The sequence below is a fragment of the Oryx dammah genome, unplaced genomic scaffold (assembly GCF_014754425.2).
Source record: "Oryx dammah isolate SB20612 unplaced genomic scaffold, SCBI_Odam_1.1 HiC_scaffold_28, whole genome shotgun sequence".
Classification (NCBI taxonomy): Eukaryota; Metazoa; Chordata; class Mammalia; order Artiodactyla; family Bovidae; genus Oryx; species Oryx dammah.
Genome location: NW_024070212.1, coordinates 101,811,856 through 101,833,866, shown reverse-complemented (window position 1 = coordinate 101,833,866; position 22,011 = coordinate 101,811,856). Strand labels below are relative to the sequence as shown.

The 22,011-nt window shown below is 48.5% G+C and overlaps 2 protein-coding genes across 3 annotated transcripts in view; both read right to left on the bottom strand.

The window, feature by feature from the left end:
- Nucleotides 1–1,064: 1,064 nt before the first annotated feature.
- On the bottom strand, nucleotides 1,065–3,646 carry GUCA2A (guanylate cyclase activator 2A). Its single transcript, XM_040231514.1, has 3 exons — nucleotides 2,927–3,646; nucleotides 1,693–1,882; nucleotides 1,065–1,325 (listed from the first exon to the last, which is right to left on the bottom strand). The coding sequence occupies exons 1-3, from the start codon at nucleotides 2,999–3,001 to the stop codon at nucleotides 1,261–1,263; spliced, it is 330 nt and encodes a 109-aa protein (XP_040087448.1). The 5' UTR covers nucleotides 3,002–3,646; the 3' UTR covers nucleotides 1,065–1,260.
- Nucleotides 3,647–13,230: 9,584 nt separating this feature from the next.
- Nucleotides 13,231–22,011, bottom strand: part of FOXJ3 (forkhead box J3) — a 148,465-nt gene continuing 139,684 nt past the window's right edge. For both annotated transcript variants that reach the window (XM_040231512.1, XM_040231513.1), the window contains 2 exons: nucleotides 16,523–16,630; nucleotides 13,231–16,222 (listed from right to left, as the gene is read on the bottom strand). In XM_040231512.1, the coding sequence (XP_040087446.1) occupies nucleotides 16,107–16,222; nucleotides 16,523–16,630 (224 nt within the window). In that variant the 3' untranslated portion in view covers nucleotides 13,231–16,106. The remainder of the gene's footprint in view (nucleotides 16,223–16,522; nucleotides 16,631–22,011) is intronic.

Below are 22,011 nucleotides of genomic sequence, written 5' to 3'. Positions count from 1 at the left end.
GGGTGTGTGTTGTGTGTGTGTGTGCATGCTAAGTCGTTTCAGTCATGTCCAGCTTTTCTCGACTCCATGGACTGTTACCACCAAGCTCCTCTGTCCATGGGATTCTCCAGGCAAGAATACTGGAGTGGCTTGCCATTTCCTTCTCCAAGGGATCTTCCTGACCCAGGGATAGAACCCGATTCTCTTATGCCTCCTGCACTGGCAGGTCTCTTTACCACTAGCGCCTCCTGGGAAGCCAGTACAGTTACAATCCCAGTTTTACAGAGGCTCAGAGTGGGAAAGCGACTTTCCCAACATCACACAGGACGTGGAAGACCTGAGCAGGACCACAGGGCTGAAACGGTGTAGCTGTTGCTTGCCCTGCCTTGTGTGTACAGGATCAGCCCCGTGGCGGGCCTCACCTGCCCCGGGGCTCAGAGGGCCTTCCCCAGACTCCGAAGCCATTGATTCACAGGGAGGCCCAGGGAGCAGCAAGGATGAGGGGGCATAAGGACTCCTCCTGGAAGGGTGAGGAAAGGCTGCCCTTTGAGAGGAGGCACGGGGGTGAGGGCTTGGCCCCTGAGCAGGAGTGATGTGGTCAGTAATGTGGAAAGTGGAGCACAGGATATGGTGAGAACTATGGCTTGGGGTGTGGGCCCTGGGGGCGACGGGAGCAGGGCAGGAGCGTGGGAGGCAGGCAGGAGGCAGCGCTTAAGTGGTCAATGTGGGGCTAGATCCTGAGGCCCTTTGAACACTCTCCAGCCAAGGGTTGACCGCATAGCCCCTCCGTGCCTGTGTTGGTCATCCAAAGCAGCTCAGGTGCTCTCCTGTGGTTTAGTGGCCTTGATGACCCCAAGGATGGTGAAAAAAAAGCAGAGGTTCTACCTCCCCATTGATAGATGGTGGATTCAAGTCCCCTCAGCGTCTGTACAAGGAGGCAACCCGAGGGGTTGCTGCCTTAGCAAAAAGTGTGGATGCTTACAGATAGCACGCTGAACCCTGAGCTGGTGAGGGCAGGGTAGGCATCCCTAAAGTGTGGTGATGAGTAGACTGACGGATAAAAGAAGGAACGAACGCAACACAAAGAGGGCTCTGGAATCTGGTTTATTAGCCGCGGGTGGGCATGGATCTTGGGAAGCATCAGCAGCTCCGGTGGGGGCAGGGGCTGGGCACCCCTCAGGCTGCTCTCTCCTCACTCCTGCATTCGGGGTAGGTTGAGCTGTGAGGAGGAGGAGGAGAGCCCTGCGGGGGAGGGACAGGAGGCAGAGAGTACCATCTGTTCTAGCATCCAGCACAGGCCGCGTAGGCACAGATCTCACACGTGCTTGGATCCGCTGCGATGGCCCCTGGACGGGAGAGATGGAGCCCCGTGAGAGCAGCTGCCCTTCCCCAAAGCTCCCTTCCTCACTTGAGCCAGAATTTGGACACCCGCCACCCAGGAGAAACCCAGGCCTGTCCTTTCTGACCTGCGGGGCTTTCAGCAACAAACCAGGACACAAGTACCACTCAAGCCAGCCAATTAGAAGAGTCTACTCAGACAGGTGCTACAGCTGAGACCAGAAGAACCCGGAAGCACAACAGAGGCTTAACAGACCCACCAATCAGAGTTGAGCCCGTCCTCGGAATCCCACCAATCAGAACACACTTCTCCCTCAAGGGCTACAAATCCGGGAATCCACGGGCCCCCGGCTCCTCAGAGAGAGGATTACTCACCCAGCCTGTCCAGGATCTCCTGGGAGTTGGGCTCCTTGCAAAGAGGCTTGAGTTCTTCGGGAAAAGTAGGCAAGCTACAAAGGTTGGAAGCGATGGGTCCACCAGTATTTCTAGGGATTCTAGGCTCCTGGAGCTCCTGGAGGTCCTTGAGCTTCTTCACCGACTCCAGAGAAAAGGAGAAGTCTCCATCCTAAGAGAGACATGTCCGGAGTGTGAGGCCAGGCTGCAGCCTGCTCCCTGACTGCCTACCCCAAGGAGTGACCCCTCTCCCGGCCCAGAGGCGCTCAAGCAGTGTTTGCCGCATATGGGAGCCAGGTGCTCCGCCACGGGGCAGTATGAGGTAGTCAGAGTTCAGGCTTTATAGCCAGACACTCGGCTTGGATCCTGGTTTTGCTTTGGAATCATGAACAGGTCATTACACTCCGGGAGCCTAGGTTCTGCATGTTATAGGAGGCATGGAGAAAACACACACGAAGTGTCAGGGACACAACAGGTGTCTACGAGTGGGAGCTATGGTGCTGATCTGTGGGGAGAGACCCAGAGCTGGGGCCAGATCCAGGCTTCCTGAATCCACGTGGCTGCACCCAGGTTGTCTTCACCTCTGCTTGAGAGCAGTGTGGGCTGATCCCCTGGGCCCCAGCTCCAGCCTGGTGCCTGGCTGATGTTTCAGAAGCAATAAAAGGCCTCCCGGGCCTGGCTGTGGAGCCAGAATAACGAGTGCCAGGCTGGTTTCTTAGCTGGCATCCACACCAGTAGGGATGTCCTCCCGTCAGGACCTTCAGGGTGTCCAGGTGATTTCTGAGGCCCAGGTCAGGGCTTTGGCTGAGAAGTACGGTCTAGAATGAAACTGAGCTCCTTCACTTCCCAACCACATGCCCATGACAAATTACAAACTCTAAGGCTCCATTTTCCCCCCCTAAGAAATGGGGCTAGCAATCCCTTCTTCCCAAAGTGATCCTGGGGCCCCAGCAGAGCCTGGCCACAGCAAGCACTCTGTAAATTGGCTAGTCACTTGCCTTTCCCTGACTGATTCTCTTCTCTCTTCCTGATCTTTCTATGAGTTTAAAAATGAAAGGTGTAAGAGGCAGGACTGAGAAGGAGATCCGTGGGGCAGAACCAGTCCTTAGACATACCCCACCCTCAGTCCCCAGGGAGGGGTTGCTTTATCAGAGGACAGGCCCTGGACCCTGGAGGTGGAGAGCAGTCTGGGCAACGGTGGGGAAAGAGAACTTACCTTCACGATGACTCCTCCTGTCAGGGTGGCCCAGGCTCCAAGGAGGCACAGGGCGGACAGCAGGAAGGTGTTCATGGTGGCAGCACCCAAGAGAGAAGAGTGACTGGTTCTGGATGCCAGGGGGAAACAGTGGGACTTTTAAAGGGGCAGGGTTACTGAGTAACTCAGGAGTCTTGATGAGCATCTCAGCTGCTTGCTGGTCAATTCAATCCTAATCAGATAAGGCTCAAGACCGCCCTGGCAGATAAGAGATCAGTCCAGGGAAGCGTCAGAGCCCCAGCCCCTCCCTGGGCTCCCACTTTAACCCACGACTGGACTGGGTTCTGCATTCCTTCACCAACCTCTCACACTCGCTGATGGCTCGGGGCCAGGCCATGTGCCAGGGTGGGGCTGCAGACTGCACCCAGCCCTTAAAGAGGGAGGCCCAGGCAGGGGCAGTGCAGGGTTATCAGGGGAGTGGGTGGGCAAGGGGAATGGGGGGACTATTCACCCAGCCCAGGGGCAGGGCAGTTCAGGAAGTTTTCCCAAAGGAGGTTGTGCCAGCACTCAGTTTTAGAGAATGGGTGAAAATTTTCTTAGAGAAGGGGTCAAAGGTAGAAGGCCATATTTTGCACAGAATGTCAAATGTGGGATAGCAGGGAAGTAAAATAGGCCTGGTAGAAGCGGGGAAATGTGAGTAATTCAGCCTGGGAGGAGGAGGAGGTTTCAAGGGGGCTTCAAGTCATGAGAGATGAGACGACCAAGGCGGGTACTAGGTTTGGCCACTGTGACTTTGAGAAAGGACTCAGCTCTGTCATCCATAGGCCTGGGTTCAAGTCCCATCCTCTGCCCCATTTCGATGTAGGTGAATTTGGGCAAATTGTTTCCATCTCTGAACTTCAGAGCTCCCTGTGTTCTCTCTGGGGACCAACATGATAATGCATGTCTCACGGGGGTGAGAATTAATGAGGTTAGAAAGGCTCACCTCAGTGCCTGGCACACAGGCAGCACAGAGCACAGACTGCTGAGTTAGTGTTGCTTTGGTCAACGGCAGCAGCAGCTTCTGGGTCCCTTTGGCCCCTCTGGGGAGCAGCCTCCTGGTCTGAGCCACAGTCTGTTCTCATCCTGTGCTGGGTCTGCCCCCTGTCCATCCAGCAGGTCCATATCATCCTCAAATGTGTTTTTCTCCTCCTTCCTGATTCCCTTGACCCCTGCTTCTCTCACCATCTCCCCCTCCCTTCACTGCATCCCTTTCTTTTTTTCTGCTCCCCTCCCAACGACTAACTCAGCCTAATCTCCTCCATCCTGGCCTTTCCTGCCAAACTCAACTCTGACTTCGAATATGTGGTTCCATTTGCCTTGGAAGGTTTCTCCTTCCTCTTCACTAGATGAACTCCTACTTAAACGTTAAGGCCCAGATCCAGTAACCCCCACTTCATCCTCAGCTAAATAACCTCGCTTTGTTCTCACAGAACCAGATAACATTCCCTACCTGGGATCTTGTTGAGTTGAGTTACTTGGGTGTGTGTCTTTGCCCCTCTAGACTCTGACCCCCATGAACTCTGTCCTCCAGCAGAGTGCATATTTATTATACTCTTTTTGAGCAGAGCCTCCTGGACACAGAGGAAGGGCAGCCCCAGGAGCTGCTTTGTTCTAGTCTACAAATCAATCTGGCTGGAAGCCAGGGAGGCTCCAAACAAAGAGGTGGGGGTGGGAATCCCTGGGTGGGGAGAGTCAACATTGAAGGGGAAATTGGAGGGAACTTCAAAGGGGTTCAACCCCAGGGAGGAGCAAGAAACACTTGGTTAACCTGCCCTCTCAGGCTAATCCTCAGAACCAGACTAAATTTCCCTCCTTTTCGTGTGTGTGTATGTGTGTGTGTGTACACAGAGGTGTATGTGTGAAGTGTGTTAGTACGTGTGAGGGGTGTGTATATATGCTGAAGTCTACATATCCAGAACAGCCATGTGGTGGTCTCTGCTAGCTGAGAGTTGGGTGGGAGTGAACACCAGTGGAGGGTTAGGTATGGACAGGGTACAGTAGGGTTAAGGATGGAGTTTGGGTCGAAGGTAAGGCTAGAATCAGGGTAGAATTTAATGTGACTGGGATGGAGGTGAGCACAGGTACAGACCAGGAGGAGTGTAGCTGAGGTTGCTGCTGCCATTGGAATTGGGGTTGGGTGGACTCGAGCTGGGCTAGCGTGGAAGCTGGGTTAAGCCCACTCATAGGTTTCCAGGTGGGGCTGGAGTTACGTTAGGGCAAGATGAAGTAGCAGAGAGTGGTAGGAGTTCAGGTTAGGACTCGAATTCAAGTTTGAGTCCGGGTCAGGGTGGAGCTGAGCCTGGGCATGGGGTCAGGGTCAGGGTAAGGGTTAGAATTGGGAGTGCGGCTAGGATGAGGTGGGGACTGTCCCTGACGTGGAGGTTGGTTGGAGTCAGGTTCAGGTTCTGTGCTTGGTTAAGGCTGGAGTTGAGTCTGCAGTTGGATATGGAGGAGTGGGCGGGGGTCAGGTCTGTGACTGCGGTTGGATCTGGAACTGGACTGGGATTCAGTTTAGCATCAGGGATGGAGTTGAATAGGCTGCTGTGAGCTGAAGGAACCCTGTCTCAGGTCCCCTTTGGTTTTTCAGTCTTTTCCCTCCTGAGGCACCATGGGATTTGGGGTGAAGGGAGGGGGCTTTGGTTCCTGAAGCCTCTTTCTCCCATATCCCCTTAGCCAGGGCTGACCTGGTGCACACCAGGCGTGGGGTGGGTGGGGGTCTAGGTGTGTGGGAGTGGCATAGCTCCACACTGTGGGAAAGAGGAAATGGCTCCGAGGCCTCAGCCCTTTGGGTCTGACCCTACCCAACCCTGCCTCTGACATCTGCCCTGGGAAATGGAAACCAGTACCCTCCCTCTCTCTCCCCGCCAATTCCGTGGCCCAGCCTAGGCCCAGGTGTGGATTCAGGCCCCCTCCCTCCTCTCCTGCATTGAAGCTACTGGACCTTGGGGCCCTCTTGGAAGCCTGGGGTTCTGGACCACCCCAGGCCCACACCTGAGTCCTGTGGTCTTGATTCCCCAGCACCCCAACACCCCTCATCATTCCTTACAGGCAGCAAGTGGGTCAGTCTGGGTTGTTTGGGGCCGCTCACATCCAAGGCTACCTCTTCTGACAAACTCCTGAACCTCCATAGCCTTCCAGGCCATACCACCTCTGCCTGCCTCCCCACGTGAAAACCCATCAGTGGCTGCCCAACACCTTCAGAAGGAAGCCCAGACTCCCTGTCCTGGCATTCAAAGCTCATCATGGTCCACTCCCTGCTCACCTTTCACCCAGGATCCCAAGTCGCCCTAGGAGCGGGCCGGAAAGAAGGAGCCCAGACCTGGGGCCCTGTAGGTCAGCGGTCCCAACCTTTTTGGCACCAAGGACTGGTTTCATGAAAGACAATTTTTCCATGGACCAGGGTAGGCGGGTGGGGAAAGGTTTAGGGATGATTTGAGTGCTTACATTTACTGTGTACTTTATTTCTACCATGATCACATCTCCCCCTCTGATCATCAGGCATTAGATCCCAGAGGTTGGAGATTCCTGATGTTGGTAGAATGGCTCCAGTTTTGGAGCCAGGCGGCCCTGGGGTAGAGTCCCCGCTCATCAGTGAATAGTTGTGTGCTCTTTCTGAGCCTCAGTTTCTACATCAGAAAAATGGAAACAATGACAACTATACTGTGGATTTTGGATTGCCTGGAAAACTTTCCTCACTGGCTTCCAGCCCCAGCAAGCCTGTGTTAAGACCATATCTGCCCCCTGGGCTCCACCAGCTTCCTATTCTTTCCCCTGATAAAACCTACCAATCTGTCCCACCCACTCTCCTGCAAACTCCTGAGAGCAGAGCCTGTGTCTTGCTCCACGGTGGCCCCAGTACCCACACAAGGCTTGGCACTTAGTGGCTACCCCTGATCCCGCAGGAGACCCGAACCAGTGAACCAGTGAAGTCGCTCAGTCGGGTCCGACTCTTTGCGACCCCATGGACTGTATCCCACCAGGCTCCTCCATCCATGGAATTTTCCAGGCAAGGGTACTAGAGTGGGTTGCCATTTCCTGCTCCAGGGGATCTTCCTGACCCAGGGATCAAACCCAGGTCTCCTGCATTGCAGGCAGACACTTTACCCTCTGAGCCCCCAGGGAAGCCTGGAGACCAGAGGCTGTGGTATTTGAACTAATCACAACATGAACAGTAACAGGGAATGGAGGATTAAGCACTCGGTCTGGGTACGTGCTTTACGGGTGTGGAAACCAGACCCCGGCCTGCAGCCCAGCCACCCCTTACCCACTCTGGCAGCTGCCGGGATTCCTCCTGTTATTGGGGTGCCCTCTGGACTCTGCGAGGTTGCCGACTGCCATCGTTTTTGGCCTAGAGGTTGTTGAACTCTTGGGTTGGGGTGACCTCACCATGGTTCCAGTGTGCCTGTTAAAGTTGGGTGCCCGAGGCCCAGTCCTCCCAGGCCTGGCTCGGCTTCCCTGAGGGCGGGAGGCCTCAGCTGACCCCAGGAAGGAAGGCCTGGAACAGAGCCCAGGTGGGAGGCTGGAGATTCCCATATTGATCTGTGTGGCCATGAGCAGGGTGCGGCCCACAGTTCACAGCCTCCCCATCCCGCTTGTAAACACGTCCTGGACATTCTTCCGAGAGCCCAGAACTGCCTGAGGAAGACATCCCAATGTACGTGAACCTCCTACCAGCTCTGGGAATGCATGAAGAGTCGCTATAGAACCCCACTTTATAGGTGCGCACAGGGAAGCTCAGAGGCCTGGAGAGGTTAAGACGCCAGGACTTTCCCGAGGGTACGGGCAGAAGCTTCGGGCACAGTTGCCCTGATGGTGCTCGGCATGAGGGCACCTAGCCAACAGAGAGGGAGGCGCAGACACGAGCATGGGGAGGCCGGCTCAGCCTGGAGGGGGTCACAGCTTTTCAGACTCATTGCCAAGGTGGGCTTGGCAGCAGCTGCGGTCACAAAGCTGTAAATTCCAGAGCAGAGGCCAATTCTCACAAGTGCCAAAGAAAAGCTGAAACTTCTACTTGGTTCGTACCTCCTGCCCTGTCTTCCTGGCCCTCGGACTTCCATCCTCACAGAAGGAGGAGAAGAAAGGTGAAGCCACTCAGTCAGACCCTGTTTTACAGCGACGTCCATTTCACAGAGGAGGAAAGTGAGCTGAAGTCCAGGCGGGGGTTCAGGGCCCCCTCCCCTCTCCCAGGTGCTGGGGTGGGCAGGATCTCTCCCGTGATGCTCTGGGGGGGCAGCTGGGGAGTGGACAGAGGGTGTGTCTGGTTGTTTGCTCGGCAGTGTCATCTCATGTCCCCGTGGCCTGGTGAGGATGAGGCACCTGGGGAGCTCCATTCACCATCTGCTCCCCACATGGCAGGCCAGCTGCTGCCTCATTCCCCCAGCAACTACCCCCCCAACCCTGGCCCCCTGTGGGCATTGACCACAGAAGCAACCACTGCACCCAAAGGCTGTCAGAGAAGGAAGGAGACCCATCTGGAGCTCCTGCCGTGTGCCCCAGAGCCTGCAGGCTAGAGGGAGGAGAGGACACAGGCACGGTTCCCCTGGGGCTCCTCGGGGAAAAAGGTGCCCCTGGGACCAGGTCTGGGGACACTTACCAGACCAGGTGGTGTTTGAACTGGGCCTTGATCAATGGGAGGATTTGGACCAACAGAGATGGGGGCTGCACAGCAAAGGCTGGCATCAGAAAGCCCAGAGTAGGAGGATGGGCTGAAGCAGAGTGTGTGACACCCTCTGGCGGTGGGTGAGCAGTCAGAGGAGGCTCTGCACATCAAGTGGAGGCATTTTGCCCTCAACTTGGTGACAGTGGGAAGCCAGGGAGGAGAGGAGAGCTGTGATTTAGAAACACCATCATGGCCCTTGGTGACTGGTGCCCCAAGAGGGCCAGGGGGATTGGAAGTATGGTGTTGCAGGGGAATGACGGGTCTTGGCCTGTGGAAGAGAAGCAAGGGAAGGGGGCAAGAAGGGGAGGTAGATGGGCCTTTGGGATCTGCAACATTCCAGGGCCTGAGCTGGCTGCTTCCATCTGACTGCTCATGGATGGTCTCATCAACCCTTTAACCCCATTATACAGATGAGGAAACTGAGGCTCAGAGAGGGCAATGTCTTGCCCAGATGGAATTTTAGGTTCTTCTGACTGCAGAGTCTATGTTGTTTCCATGGTCTCAGGTGTGACTTTGGCCTTTGAGGCCTGCAGGGAACGTGCTCAGGCACAGGACAGCAGTTCACAGTAGACCAGTTTCTGGTCTGACCAGGAAATCTGCGGGTGGGGGGACAAGGAGGGTAGGAACTGCCCGGGGGCAGGAACGGGTAGTATAGATAGATCTGGGTGCCTGTCCAAAGGGCCACAGCAGGGAGGAGCAGTGACAGGGGCCAGGCCAGGAATATGATAAGAAAGAAAGGGGGAAAAACAGATCTGAGGATCCTAACCCCAGCTCTGTCCCAGGCGAGTTGTCTCCCGGGACGGGGGCCACAGGGGAAGACACGAGTGGCTGACGAGGTTAGGAGCCACCCGGCCCTCCCTTCCGACAGAACGCTTTCTCTCCTGTCTGCAGTTCGTGGTCACACAGAGGCACACCAAGGCACACAGTCACAGCCATACAGGCAACACACATATCCAGGCACAGACACACAAGCACACACATACCAGGTCTTGCGCACATGCTCGGAAGGCCACACGAGCAGTCAGCACCCGCAGTTTCCCTGACTTACGGGAACTCCACACACACGGCCCCCGCCCCCACCCCAGTCACACAGCTCACACACTCACATGCTCGCAGAGGACCGTTCCCAGGAAGGCCTCTGCCTGTGGACGTCACTCAGGCGTGGGAAGGGTGAGAAGTGTCCTCGGACGTCTTTATTGCCATTGTTGAGACAGGAAGTTGCCTCTCTGACCTTCTGGGGGCTGCGTCCTGAGAGGGGTGGCATTCACCCAGTGACGTCAGCTCGGGCTAGGGTGGGGTGCGTTGGGATGGGTGTGGAGACTGGCCCCGAGGAAGGTCAAGGGCAACCAGGGAGTGTTGTGGAAGAGGTCATAGGCCTTGGTGCCAAGAGCAGACCGGAGTAAGGCAGCTCTGGGTTCCCATCCCCTTGCCAACCTCTCATGACGGTGACCTTGGGCAAATGACTTCACCTCTCTGAATGGCAATGGCCAGCAGTAAAAGGGGGATAAATGACATCAACCTCCAAGGCATTGGGAGTGCTAACTCAGATAATGGCTGTCAAGTGCTGGGCACAGGGCCTGGCAAATAGTGGCAATAATCATAATGTTCGTGATGGCCAAAGGGGCTGATGTGTGAGTGCCGGCACGGGGTGGGGGGTGCTCGGAGGGAGGGGTGGGAGGACAAGGGTGGATGTACAGCGGCAAGACTTGTGGCTGGCCTGACCATGGCCCTCCCCACACCTGCCCAAATAAGGCATCAGCTGAGGTCCCAGAAGAGCAGAGCCTCAGGAAACTCAGCTGGGGTGGATGGGGGGTGACCTTCCCCACCCTAACCTTGGAGTAGGGGACAGTGGGCACCACTGGGGCTGAGCCAGGGCAGCAGGCTCAGGTGTTGTTCAGTAGCTAAGTTACGTCCGACTCTTTGCAGCCCCATGGATTTCAGCACACCAGGCTTCCTTGTCCTTCACTATCTTGCCCAGAGTTGGCTCAAACTCATGTCTTTTGTCAGTGATGCCATCCAACCATCTCATTCTCTGTTGCCCCGTTCTCCTCCTGTCCTCAATCTTTCCAAGCATCAGGCTCTTTTTTAACGAGTCAGCTCTTCACATCAGATGGCTTCAGTATTGGAGCTTCAGCTTCAGCATCAGTCGTTCCAATGAATATTCAGGGTTGATTTCCTTTAGGATTGACTGCTTTGATCTCCTTGCCGTCCAAGGGACTCTCAAGAGTCTTCTCCAGCACACTGTTGGAAAGCATCAATTCTTCGGCACTCAGCCTTCTTTATAGTCCAACTCTCACATCCGTACATGACTACTGGAAAAGCCATAGCTTTGACTAGATGGACCTTTATTGGCAAAGTGATGTCTCTGCTCAGAGGCTGCTCCAGAGTGGGCCCCACTCCAGACTAGAGTGGGCTCCTTGGCTCCCTCCAGAAAGCTCTCATGATGAGCAAACAGATTCTGAGAACTGGGCCCTGGAGGTCCCTGTCTATCTGGAGGAGCACCCAGCTCTGTGGGGGCTGCAGAGGAGAGCACACAGCACTTGTAAAGGAAGCCTTCCAAACAAGTAAAAGCACACAGCTGGTGGCCCTGCGCCCTCTGGCGGCCTCTGCTCCTTACTGCAGCCTCATGGCTTTGTTCTAAGGCTCCAGTTCCTTGCCTGGTACAGACCAACAGAGCAGTGCAGCAGAGTTGCAGGCATTGGGGCTGGAGGGCCTGGGTTTGAGATATTAAGATATCATTCTTGAGATATTAAGTCACCCAGGGCAGGTGACTTAATCACTTTGCGGCTCAGATTCTTCCTTTGCAGTAGGTTGATGATAAGAGTATCTATCACACAGCTGAAGGGGAAATCTGATCACCTGCATCAAGTACTTGCAGTAAGTAATGGAATACACGGTGACTGCGCTACTCTAACTTCTGGGGTCAGCACTGCTCGGGGACACAGCTTGAGAGCAGGGCCGAAGCACCCTTAACCTGGGGTTGGACTCTGGCTCTGGTGCACTCCCTTACCAAATGTGTGGTTGACTAGTTGCTTATCATGTGGAGGGAAAGATACCAGGAGGTTAAGTCCAAAATCCTCTGGAAATCGTGTCGGAGATAAACAGTGTCTCAGTAAGCCCAAAGTGAAAGTGAAGTTGCTCAGTCGTGTCCGACTCTGCGACCCCGTGGACTGTAGCCTACCAGGCTCCTCTGTCCATTGGACTTTCCAGGCAATAGTACTAGAGTGGATTGCCATTTCCCTTTCCAGGGGATCTTTCCAACCCAGGGATTGAACCTGGGTATCCCGCATTGCAGACAGACGCTTTTGCTGTCTGAGCCACCAGGGCCATTTTTCCTAATTCTTGGTTACAATCTGTCTTGGAAGTAGCTGACTCACATCCAAGGGCAATGTTTTACAGAACATGTATCTTTAGCCAGTAGAATGACACTCAGTGTTGAGATGCTCAGACAAAAGGGAACCTGAAGTAGACAGGGTTGTATGGGTTAAGTCAGAAGCAGGGAGAGGTCTTGGGCAGGATCATGGGATTGGTAGGAAGTCCTCCGGTTCCTGAGACAGACCATAGCTTCAAGTCTATTTCCCACCAGTGCTGTTGGCCTTCCATCAGTGTCGTCGAGCATGTTTCCATCATCAGGTTGGGACACTACCACTCATCCCATAGGATTGGTGGTGCTTGGCTCTTGATTAGCAATCCATCACTTCTCTGGCTTCAACCCCACCCCTTCTCCATGCTACTCTAGCTTCCCAGCCTGGCTCAGGATAGTGATGTAAATGGAAATACCTTCCCTGTCCATCTAGGACCCTACGAGGACTCAAAATGGCCCACACCCACTCCAAGGTTTCCCTAAGCCAATGCCCCAGCCTCAGTATGACCTAACTGCTCACCCCCAGAATCTTCCTGCCAGGTGGCACCTTCAGAGTAGCTTCCCTGGGCAGTGTCCCTGTGCTGGCATTTGATCCCTGTCATGGGAAGTCTGTACCCCCTACAGATAGGGACTGTGGCTTTCTCATCTCTGGATTTCTCAGGGGAATGCCTGACACTCTGGGCTCCACAGATACTAAGAAGCTCCACTTTCACCTTTTGGAAGGCAGTGCTGGGGGCAAGACTAGGGTCCGGGGGAATTCCCCTGGAGTGATGCGGATGGTGTGAGAGAACATGAGGTTGGAGTCAAATGATCTGGATTCAAACCTTAGCTCTACTACTTGTTAACAAAGGATCTGGGGATGCCTTCACACCTCTGTGTGAGTTGTTCTCACAGGTAAGATGATGATAACAGGCTCTACTTAGCATAGCACCTGGCATATACTGAGTACTTTTTATCTTCTGGGTACTGTTCTAAATGCCTTAATCAATTTAATCCCTCTACAACTCTAGGAGGCAGGCATTATTCTCGCTTTATAGGAACTGTAAATGAGGAAAATGAGGCTGAGAGAAAGGAAATAATTTTCCCAAGTTCACAGAGCAAGTGAGATGGTCAGTAGACAGCAGCAATGACTGTTCTGAGGCAGCAATACATGGGACACAATCTCTAAGACTCCAAGGAAGGACAGACTGCAGGCTTTCTGCTTCTGGACGAGCTCCAATCTTGTTCCCTCAACTGCAGCAAATGACACAGACCAATTGGTGTTGTAAATAGAGTTAACGTAATATATTTATTTTAAGTGCCATTCATGCATATCACTTCTGGCAGCAACAATCCTAATGACACTTGGAATATTTCTTTACAGCACTAAACAGTTACAAAGAATGGGTGCCGTTCATCATAGAGGCAAAATATGAAATCGTGCAATAGCAAAACTGTAGAAACATTAAAACACTGACTGGCCAACAGCAGTACAGAGAGCAGATTGTGTTTGCACAAAAAGCCAATGCATTTCATCACATATATACAATATAGATATGTACACATCACCCTCTGAATGAACAATATCAAAATACTCTATTCCATTTGAAATAATCCCCAGATTGATTCCCTCCCACTTCAAAGGACATCTGAGAGACATGTATTTACAAGAACACACATGAATACATTTACATTTCAAAAACTGCCACAAATGCCAGTCGGATTATTTTCCTGGACAGAGTGCCCCCATCTGATTCGTTTCCCCAAGTCTTCAGTCAATTTAAGCCCAAGACAGAACTTGCTTTGCATTAACAACTACCCACTGAGACAGCCACTAGAGGGATGCGGTGCACCTCGCCAGGTAGCTGTGTCTGGCCGGAACTGCCAGGAAGCCTGTCCTGGGCTTCCCAGTCGTGTGCATTAACTAGAGTGGGGTGGGTCTGGGCGGAGGCTCTGCCTCCAGGGCCATTCATGGTAAGTTTAAATTCTCACAAAAATATTGATCACTGCAAATCAGTAAATGATTGCTGAATGGGAAATTAGCTTCACACAATTTGTAAAATCTTCATCCGTGGTTTCTATTTGAATCATTCAGTATAAGCTACTGCATTCCAATACTCAAATTGTTTAAAGTGCACATTGCTACCCACACAATTTAAAGTTTCAAAACAGCTATTTTGGTATCTAGAGAACAATGACTTGAGCAGACTAAGAATCACCCTCCCCCCTTTTTTTCCAAGCTTTTTCTCTTCAGGCTGCTATCTCATCTTGCCTCTGATCCGTCTAAGAGGGGCCTACTGGCTGCCTTTCCAGAATCCCCCGATTTTTACTGATCCAAGGGGCTGGAACTGAATTTCCTTTTTCATGCCAAGCAGGGTCCAAACAACAGGAACATAGAGCCCTTCCTTTCTCCCCAACCTCACCAGCCCTTACCATGGCTGGCTTCCCAGTAATTCATTCAAGGCAACACTCCATTAAAAAAATACCCACAGACGTTCACAAACACTCTCACATACACACAGAGAAATAAAGATGTTTTGCTTAGTCCAAGTAGAGATTACTCAATCACAGAATCAGTAAGGGTAATTAAAGTGACTTAAGCATGGCTGACAGAGACTAGTAATGCTAAAGAGCAACCAGTGAGCAGTTAGTACTCCTTGATTTCATCGAACATTTTATTTCCCCATTAGAACTGAAAGAAAAAAAAAATCTGTTTTTGGTCTAAAGAACCAATTCAAAATCTATTCATTGAAAAAAGAAATCTCATTTCTCTCAGATTCATTATAAAACTAAGACAATCAATCCATGCAAAATAACTGTGATATAAAACAAAAGAAACCCCAAACTAATAAAAAAATCCTAAGATGCAGGCTGCATTCAAAGAAAGGAACCAAACAGCATGCATACAGACACACAGGACAAGAGAAACAGCAGGCCACGTGGCAATAACTGCACTGGAGAGTGAGGCAAATAAAACCCACGCGTGGCTCTACCCTCCTTTTTCAGTGCTCCCTAAATGGAAAGAGAATGGGGGGAAAGCTGCTTTATAAGCACTGCCCTGCTGTTCTGTTGCCCAAATGAGCTCAGATTCAAATTCCAGAAAATCTTACTGAGCTAATGTCTCAATCAGCAGGAACACAAAGATAGAGAATATACTCACAAGGCAGGAATAATGACAAAGAGAAAGACACTCTCTCTCTCTGATTGTCTTGTCTGTAAACTCTTACCAAGAAAACTAATTCTGTGCTTGCAGACACTGCATTTCTTCTTAATGAACCCAACAGGAGTTGGGCATTCACAGAAGATAGCAATAAATATTAAAATAACACTTTTGAATAATAAATACATAAGTGAATGTGGAGACATTGATTTGTTTAAAAAGCCAAGAATGCCCAGATTCTAATCAATCAAACACATTTAGAACTGGCAGACAGTGTAGACTTAGAAAAACAGATGCTGACAAGCTACAACATGAACTCTAGAATCCCCCAGGCATCAAAAAACATCCGGTCATTCCTTCCTGCTACTCGGGAACAACGTGCCCCTTTAGACTGTTTGGAGAGTATCAAACTCTGGGTTCTCTATGACTTACTAAGGAGAACTCAATACTCACATTTCCAAAAAAGATTTTAAATAAGGGGAACTGGGCTTTGAAAAAAATCTATTTCCTTTCAGTTGCCTACATGAGTTAAAATCATTCTGCATAAAACAGCCTAACAAGGAATAAAAACTCACAGTAACTTTCTTCTCAAGACATAATAATCCAATTAGAAAAAACTGAAGCCTTTTAGTAATTTTTGTACACATATTTATACATATGCATCTATAAACTGCTTGCAGCAAAACAGGCTCTGTCTGAAAAATCGGTCTGGCACTTGTGGTCAACATCAAACTGACACAATATGCAGAAGCCGTTCAAATCACACAACAGTTAGGAGCTACACAGGGCAGCTGGCAGGAGACAAACATGTAGTGCTCGTCTGGGTCAGATAAAAGCGGTAAGTCGTCCAGCTAAAATCTTGATTGTCTTCAAAAGAAATTTTGATAACATTGGTAAAATGATTAGCAACTTTGTTTTCTCAACTGGATTCTCTTAAACCTTTCCCTTCCACTGCACAGAAAGACGACACTGGGTCTGGTGCCTTGAGAAACAAGCTCTACACAATTGAATCCCAATCAAAGTCATCCTGGATGTCATCTGGAGGCAGAGAGCGCCGCATCTGGAAGGCTTGGGAAGGCATCATGTGCTGCTGGCTCATGGCTCCGTGATGGCCTGGAAGGAACCAACATCAGCAGTGACTTGCGAGAGAAGAAAGGAAGAAGAAACAGATACCTACTGAACACTTCTTCGTGCCAGGGACTCAATGCACATGCTCTCACTAATCTACCCAGAAGGCTCTACAAGGTTCCCTTATGATCCTCATTTTATACGTATTCTGCACCCCCACCCCTTTCTCTGAAACAGGGAGTTTACTCCCTCCTGAGGTAGCTTCATTCACTGCTGGGAAAGCTAAAAAAGCCTTTCAGTATTAAACTCTGAGCACCAACCCCAACACCTCACACCTCAAATTACCTGCAATCGTTGTTCCTGGAGTGCTGAGTGCCTGTGGGATGTGAGGATAACCAGGGGGTGGCATCACTGAAGGAGGGAGATTTTGCCTGGAGTCTATGTACAGATTTCCTAATCAGATTGAAAAGAACAAAGAAGGAAAACCTATTACCATAAGTAAAACAAATCAAGCATAAAAATCTTAATAGAATTGTTACCTAAAACTAAATTAAGCTGGTAAATTGAGGATGAAAACAGAAGGGAGAATCTCTCCTTCTGGATGCTAAAACTCTTCCAGAGGTAATGCTCGATTTTCAGACAGGGTGTCGGGATGGGTGGATACGCTGGTACGAACTCTGGCACTGCCTCTAATTCTCTGGAAGCTTGCAGGGCAATTATGTCTATTGTTGTTACATACCTTATCATAGTTCAAAAGCATTTTCATATCCATTAGTTCATCTGAGTTTCCCTCTAGGCCCACAATGAAGACAAGACAGGGATTATCCCATTTTATGGATGAGGCAACTGACGCTCAGAAGGTTGAGTTGACTTGTCCAAAGACACGTCAGTCTGACAGAGGCTAGGCTACAATTCAGCTCTAACTCATAGGTTCTTTCCAGGAACAGTTGCCTCTACTGCCCTGATTTTCTCATCCTGAAGGCACAACTAAGTGTGCCCAAGCTGATTCACAAAGTGACTGAAGGCACATAATGATAGGAAAGATTTATAGAAAATATAAGAGCCACCGCAAAAGTGGTTAACAATGTATTATTTAAAAGTGTGAAGATGGGAAATATAGATCTTATTTAAATAGCATTTCAGAAGGTTCTTAAATTAATATGCTTTCATTGACAGCAGTCATCAAGTGTAACAGCTCCAAAATGTCAATTACAGTGCATCCTAATGCAAAACAGAAAGGCAGGGGAGGAAACATCACACAGGCACCCACAATAACTCCTGGGGAAGAACCACGGTAACATCGGTTTTACATTATGAAACATCTGGAATACTGGAAAGGCTTTTCCCCTAAGGTACGCTAGTGTTTCACACAGACTATACCTGCACTCTAGGAATACCGTAATCAAACTAGCAAACAGTGATCATTTTCCCAGAGAAAACAGAAAGAGAAAAGTCTTCCTTTTGTATTCAAGGTAGGGCACACTATCTTTGGCCACTCCGAGTTTCCACCTGCCAAAGGAAAGTCAGACTGTCCCAGCTTGAGACAGTCTCAGAGATAATCTAACCCAGCCCTACTTCTGTTCATGTAGGTGAGAAAGTGAGATGAGAGATGGGAAAGAACCAGGGAGAGAACCCAAGACTTCTGACTTCCAGCTACTGCCTCCCAAATCATGCTTTTTTATAGAAAAGTTCAAAGTCAGAACTGAGGTCTTTGACCAATCTGGCATACTAAAGACTTCAGAAGAAGAGAAACGTTATACGAAGTTATAGCTCTAGTATATTTTTGCAGGAGAAAAAGTTCTGCCAAGTGCTGACCAGCCTTCACATTTGTGGCTCACGTTCTCTCTTAAGGTTGAATCAGGCTACAGGTCTTCACTCCTCTGAGTAAAGGAGGAGACAGGTGAGAATTAGAGAAGAATCATGAAAATAAACAAGTTGATGGGCATAAACTGACACCCACATTAAACAAATGGCCTTAACTTTTTGAAACCGTCACATTCGTAACACTTTTATTTGGATGTAGATTTTCATTACTTCTCATCTCCCCCGCCCCCGCCATGTTCTCATTAGACTGAACAATGAGAGTGGTACTTGGACTTTCTAAGCAGGAAATTAACTTAAAAAGCAGCTTGTAAAGATTTCTGAGATCCTGTAATATTTAGAATGTAGTCATGAGAATTTTAAAATCTACACTGTGCTGCACACCTAAAGCTAATATTGCAAATCAACTATATTTCAATAACAAATCTAATCACAAAACATATTTCTTGAAAGCAGACTTTTGTTGAATGACCATTAATTCATTTAAGAAGTATTTGTGCTAATAAGCATAAACGAAAAATAAAACTCCCAGCCTTTTTGGAACTTGTTTTCAGATTATTGGGAAGGATGAAGATGGGAGCAAGGGAGGGAAATAAATTAAATAGTACATTATATACACTATAGAGAAAAATAAGGCAAGGAGGGGAAAAGGGGTGCTGAACAGTAGGCGTTATTTAAGTAAGATGATCAGGGAAGTCATCACTTGAGTAGGTGCTTTTTTAGGGAAAAACTTGAGTCATGTGTCTATCTGGGGAAGTCACTCAAGACAGAGGAAAGAGCAAGTGGTAGGTGATGTGTGTCTGGAGTCATGTGTCTTTCTGGGGAAGTCACTCAAGACAGAGGAAAGAGCAAGTGGTAGGTGGTATGTGTCTGGAGCAAGTGGTAGGTGGTGTGTGTCTGGAGTATTCAAGTAACAGCAGGGAGGCCAGCAGTGCAGGAGCAGGGGTGTGACAGGAGGGGAAAGGAAAAGGAGACAAGGTCAGAGAGTAATGGGGAACAATGGGAAAAAGATGGGGAAACAGTGATAGACTTTATTTTCTTGGGCTCCAAAATCACTGCAGATGGTGACTGCAGCCATGAAATTAAAAGACGCTTGCTCTTTGGAAGAAAAGCTATGACCAACCTGAACAGCATATTAAAAAGCAGAGACATTACTTTGCCAACAAAGGTCCGTCTATTCAAAGCTATGGTTTTTCCAGTAGTCATGTATGGATGTGAGAGTTGGACCATAAAGAAAGCTGAGTGCTGAAGAATTGATGCTTTCGAACTGTGGTGTTGGAAAAGACTTGAGAGTCCCTTGGACTGCAAGGAGATCAAACCGGTCAATCCTAAAGGAAATCAGCCCTGAATATTCATTGGAAGAATTGATGCTGAAGTTTCAATACTCTGGCCACTGATGCAAAGAGCCCACTCAAAGACCCTGAGACTGGAAAAGATTGAGGGCAGGAGGAGAAAGGTATGACAGAGGATGAGGATGAGATGGCTGGATAGCATCACTGACTCATTGGACATATGAGTCTGAGCAAACTCTGGGAGATAGTGAAGGACAGAAGTCTGGTGTGCCACAGTCCATGGGGTTGCAGAGTCAGACAGGACTGAGCAACTGAGCAACAACAAAAACCAGAACACAACAGATTCAGAACAAATGATCCTTTTGATCAAGGATCAAAAAGAAATGACCACAGAAGTCTAGGAACAAAGGGTTTTAAGAAACTAATCCAGGATCTCAGTCTAGAGAGAATCCATAAGAGATGCCTGGCCACTCTGACAGGACAGCAGTGGATGGGACTCAAGAAGACCTGAGCAGGCAGAGGAAAACAATCAGCAGGCTTGAAGAGAGGACAGGACAATGAAAAGTACCGAGACAGATTAACAGAAAGAAAAAAGACTGAAGAAAAGCAAACAGAGCCTTAAGAGACCTGTCAGACATTAGCAAGCAGCCCAATTATACATTCTGGGAGTTCCAGAATGAGAGAGAGAAAAGGGGGTGAAAGGGGGGTAGAAAGACTATCTGAACACATTATAGGTGAAAACCTTCCAAATTTGATGGAAGATAGGAATATAAACATCCAGGAAGCTCAATGAACTCCAAGTAAGATAAAGTCAGAGGAACCCACACCAAGACACATTATGAGCACATTTTCAAAAGCCAAAGATAAAGAGAGAATTTTGAAAGCAGCAAGAAAGAAGTGTCTCGTCACATACAAGGGATCCTCAATTAAGACAATAAGCATATTCCTCATCAGAAATTTCAGAGGCCAGAAGGTCAATCTATTCAAAGTGCTAAAAGAGACAAAACAACAACTGTCAACAAAGAATCCTACAGCTGGTAAAAGAGTCCTTTCAAGAGTGAGGCAGAAATTAAGACATTCCCAAATGAGTAAAAGCTAAGGTAGTTTGTTACTGCTAGACCTGTCCTGGAAGATAATGGTCAAGAGAGTCTTGCAGGAAGAAATCAAAGGACACTAGATAGTAACTTAAAGCCATAAGAAAAAATAAAGATCTCAATAAGGGTAAATACATGGGCAATTATGGAGATAGCATTATCATAACAATGACTTTTAACTCCACTTTTTGTTCTATATATGATTTAAGATGCTAATATGTTTTCTAAAAGCTATTAGTATAAAAGTTCATATTACTGTAACTTTGGCTTGCAGCTTTACATGTTTTATACATAATTTAAGAGACTAACACATTTAAAATAATTATCAGTATATGTTTTGGGCACACAATGTAGAATCATGCAATACTGAGACATTGACAACCAACAGAGGCAGAGGTGAAGATGAAAAGGAACAGAGTTTTCACATGTTACAGAAGTTACACTGATATAAATTCAAATTAGTGTGTTGTAATTTTAGAATGTTAAACTCAATTGCCATGGTAACCACAAAGAAACAGCTACAGAATATACACAAAAAGAAATGAGAAAGGAATTTAAACATTTCACTACAAAAAATCAACTAAACACAAAAGACCACAGTAATGCCGGAAATAAGGGACAAAAAAAGCCACAAGGAATAGCAAAGAAATAGTAAAACATAAAAGTCACTCCTTATCAATAATTCTTTTAAATATAAATGGATCAAACCTCTCAGTCAAAAGATGGAGATTGGCAGAATGGATAAGAACACATGATCCAACCATATGCTGCCTATAAGAGACTCACTTGAGATCCAAAGACACAAACAGATTGAAAGGACACAAACAGTGAAAGGATGAAAAGATATTCCATGCAAATAGCAACCAAAGAAGAGCAGAGATTGCTGTACTAATAACGGACAAGAGACTTTAGACCAAAAAAGGTTATAAGAGATACCTTGTAAAGTCTTACTCCCTGTAGAGGATATTATATATGAACAAAAGGTGCAAAATAGCAAGAAGACAGAACAATTATAAACATTTATAATTGTTTATGTATATTTATGCACCTAATAACAGACTGCAAAAATCATGAAGCAAAAACAGAATTGAAAGGAGAAATAAACAGCTCTACAATTATAGTTGGGAGACTTAAATACCCATTATTTCCAAAATGGATAGAACAACCAGACAGAAGATAAGCAAACAGAGGATTTAACACAATAAACCAACTAGATCTAATAGACCTTTATAGAACATTCTACCCAACAATAACAGCATAAACAATCTTCTCAAATGCATCAGGTATTTTCCAGAATAAACCATGTTAGGCGATAAGTCAAGTCTCAACAGATTTCTAAAAAATATTTATTTATTTGGCTAAACTAGGTCTTAGCTATTGAATGGAAGATCTTCAATCCTAGTTGTGGCATACAGGTTCCCTGACCAAGGATTGAACTTGGGACCTCTGTATACTGTACATGGAGTCTTAGCCACTAGACCACCAGGGAAGTCCCTCAACAGATTTTAAATGATGGATACCATACAAAGTGTCTTCTCTGACCACAGTGGGACAAATTAATCAAAAACAAAAGTAAAACTGGAAAATTATCAGATTTGTGGAAATTAAATAATACACTTAACCAATG

Excerpts from the sequence above, each read along its gene's own strand:
- GUCA2A (XM_040231514.1), bottom strand. The coding sequence starts at position 3,001 with ATGAACACCTTCCTGCTGTCCGCCCTGTGCCTCCTTGGAGCCTGGGCC. Across the intron at positions 1,883-2,926 it reads CAGGAGGAGTCATCGTGAAG|GATGGAGACTTCTCCTTTTC; the intron begins GTAAGTTCTCTT and ends TGTCTCTCTTAG. Across the intron at positions 1,326-1,692 it reads GGAGATCCTGGACAGGCTGG|GGGCCATCGCAGCGGATCCA; the intron begins GTGAGTAATCCT and ends TCTCCCGTCCAG.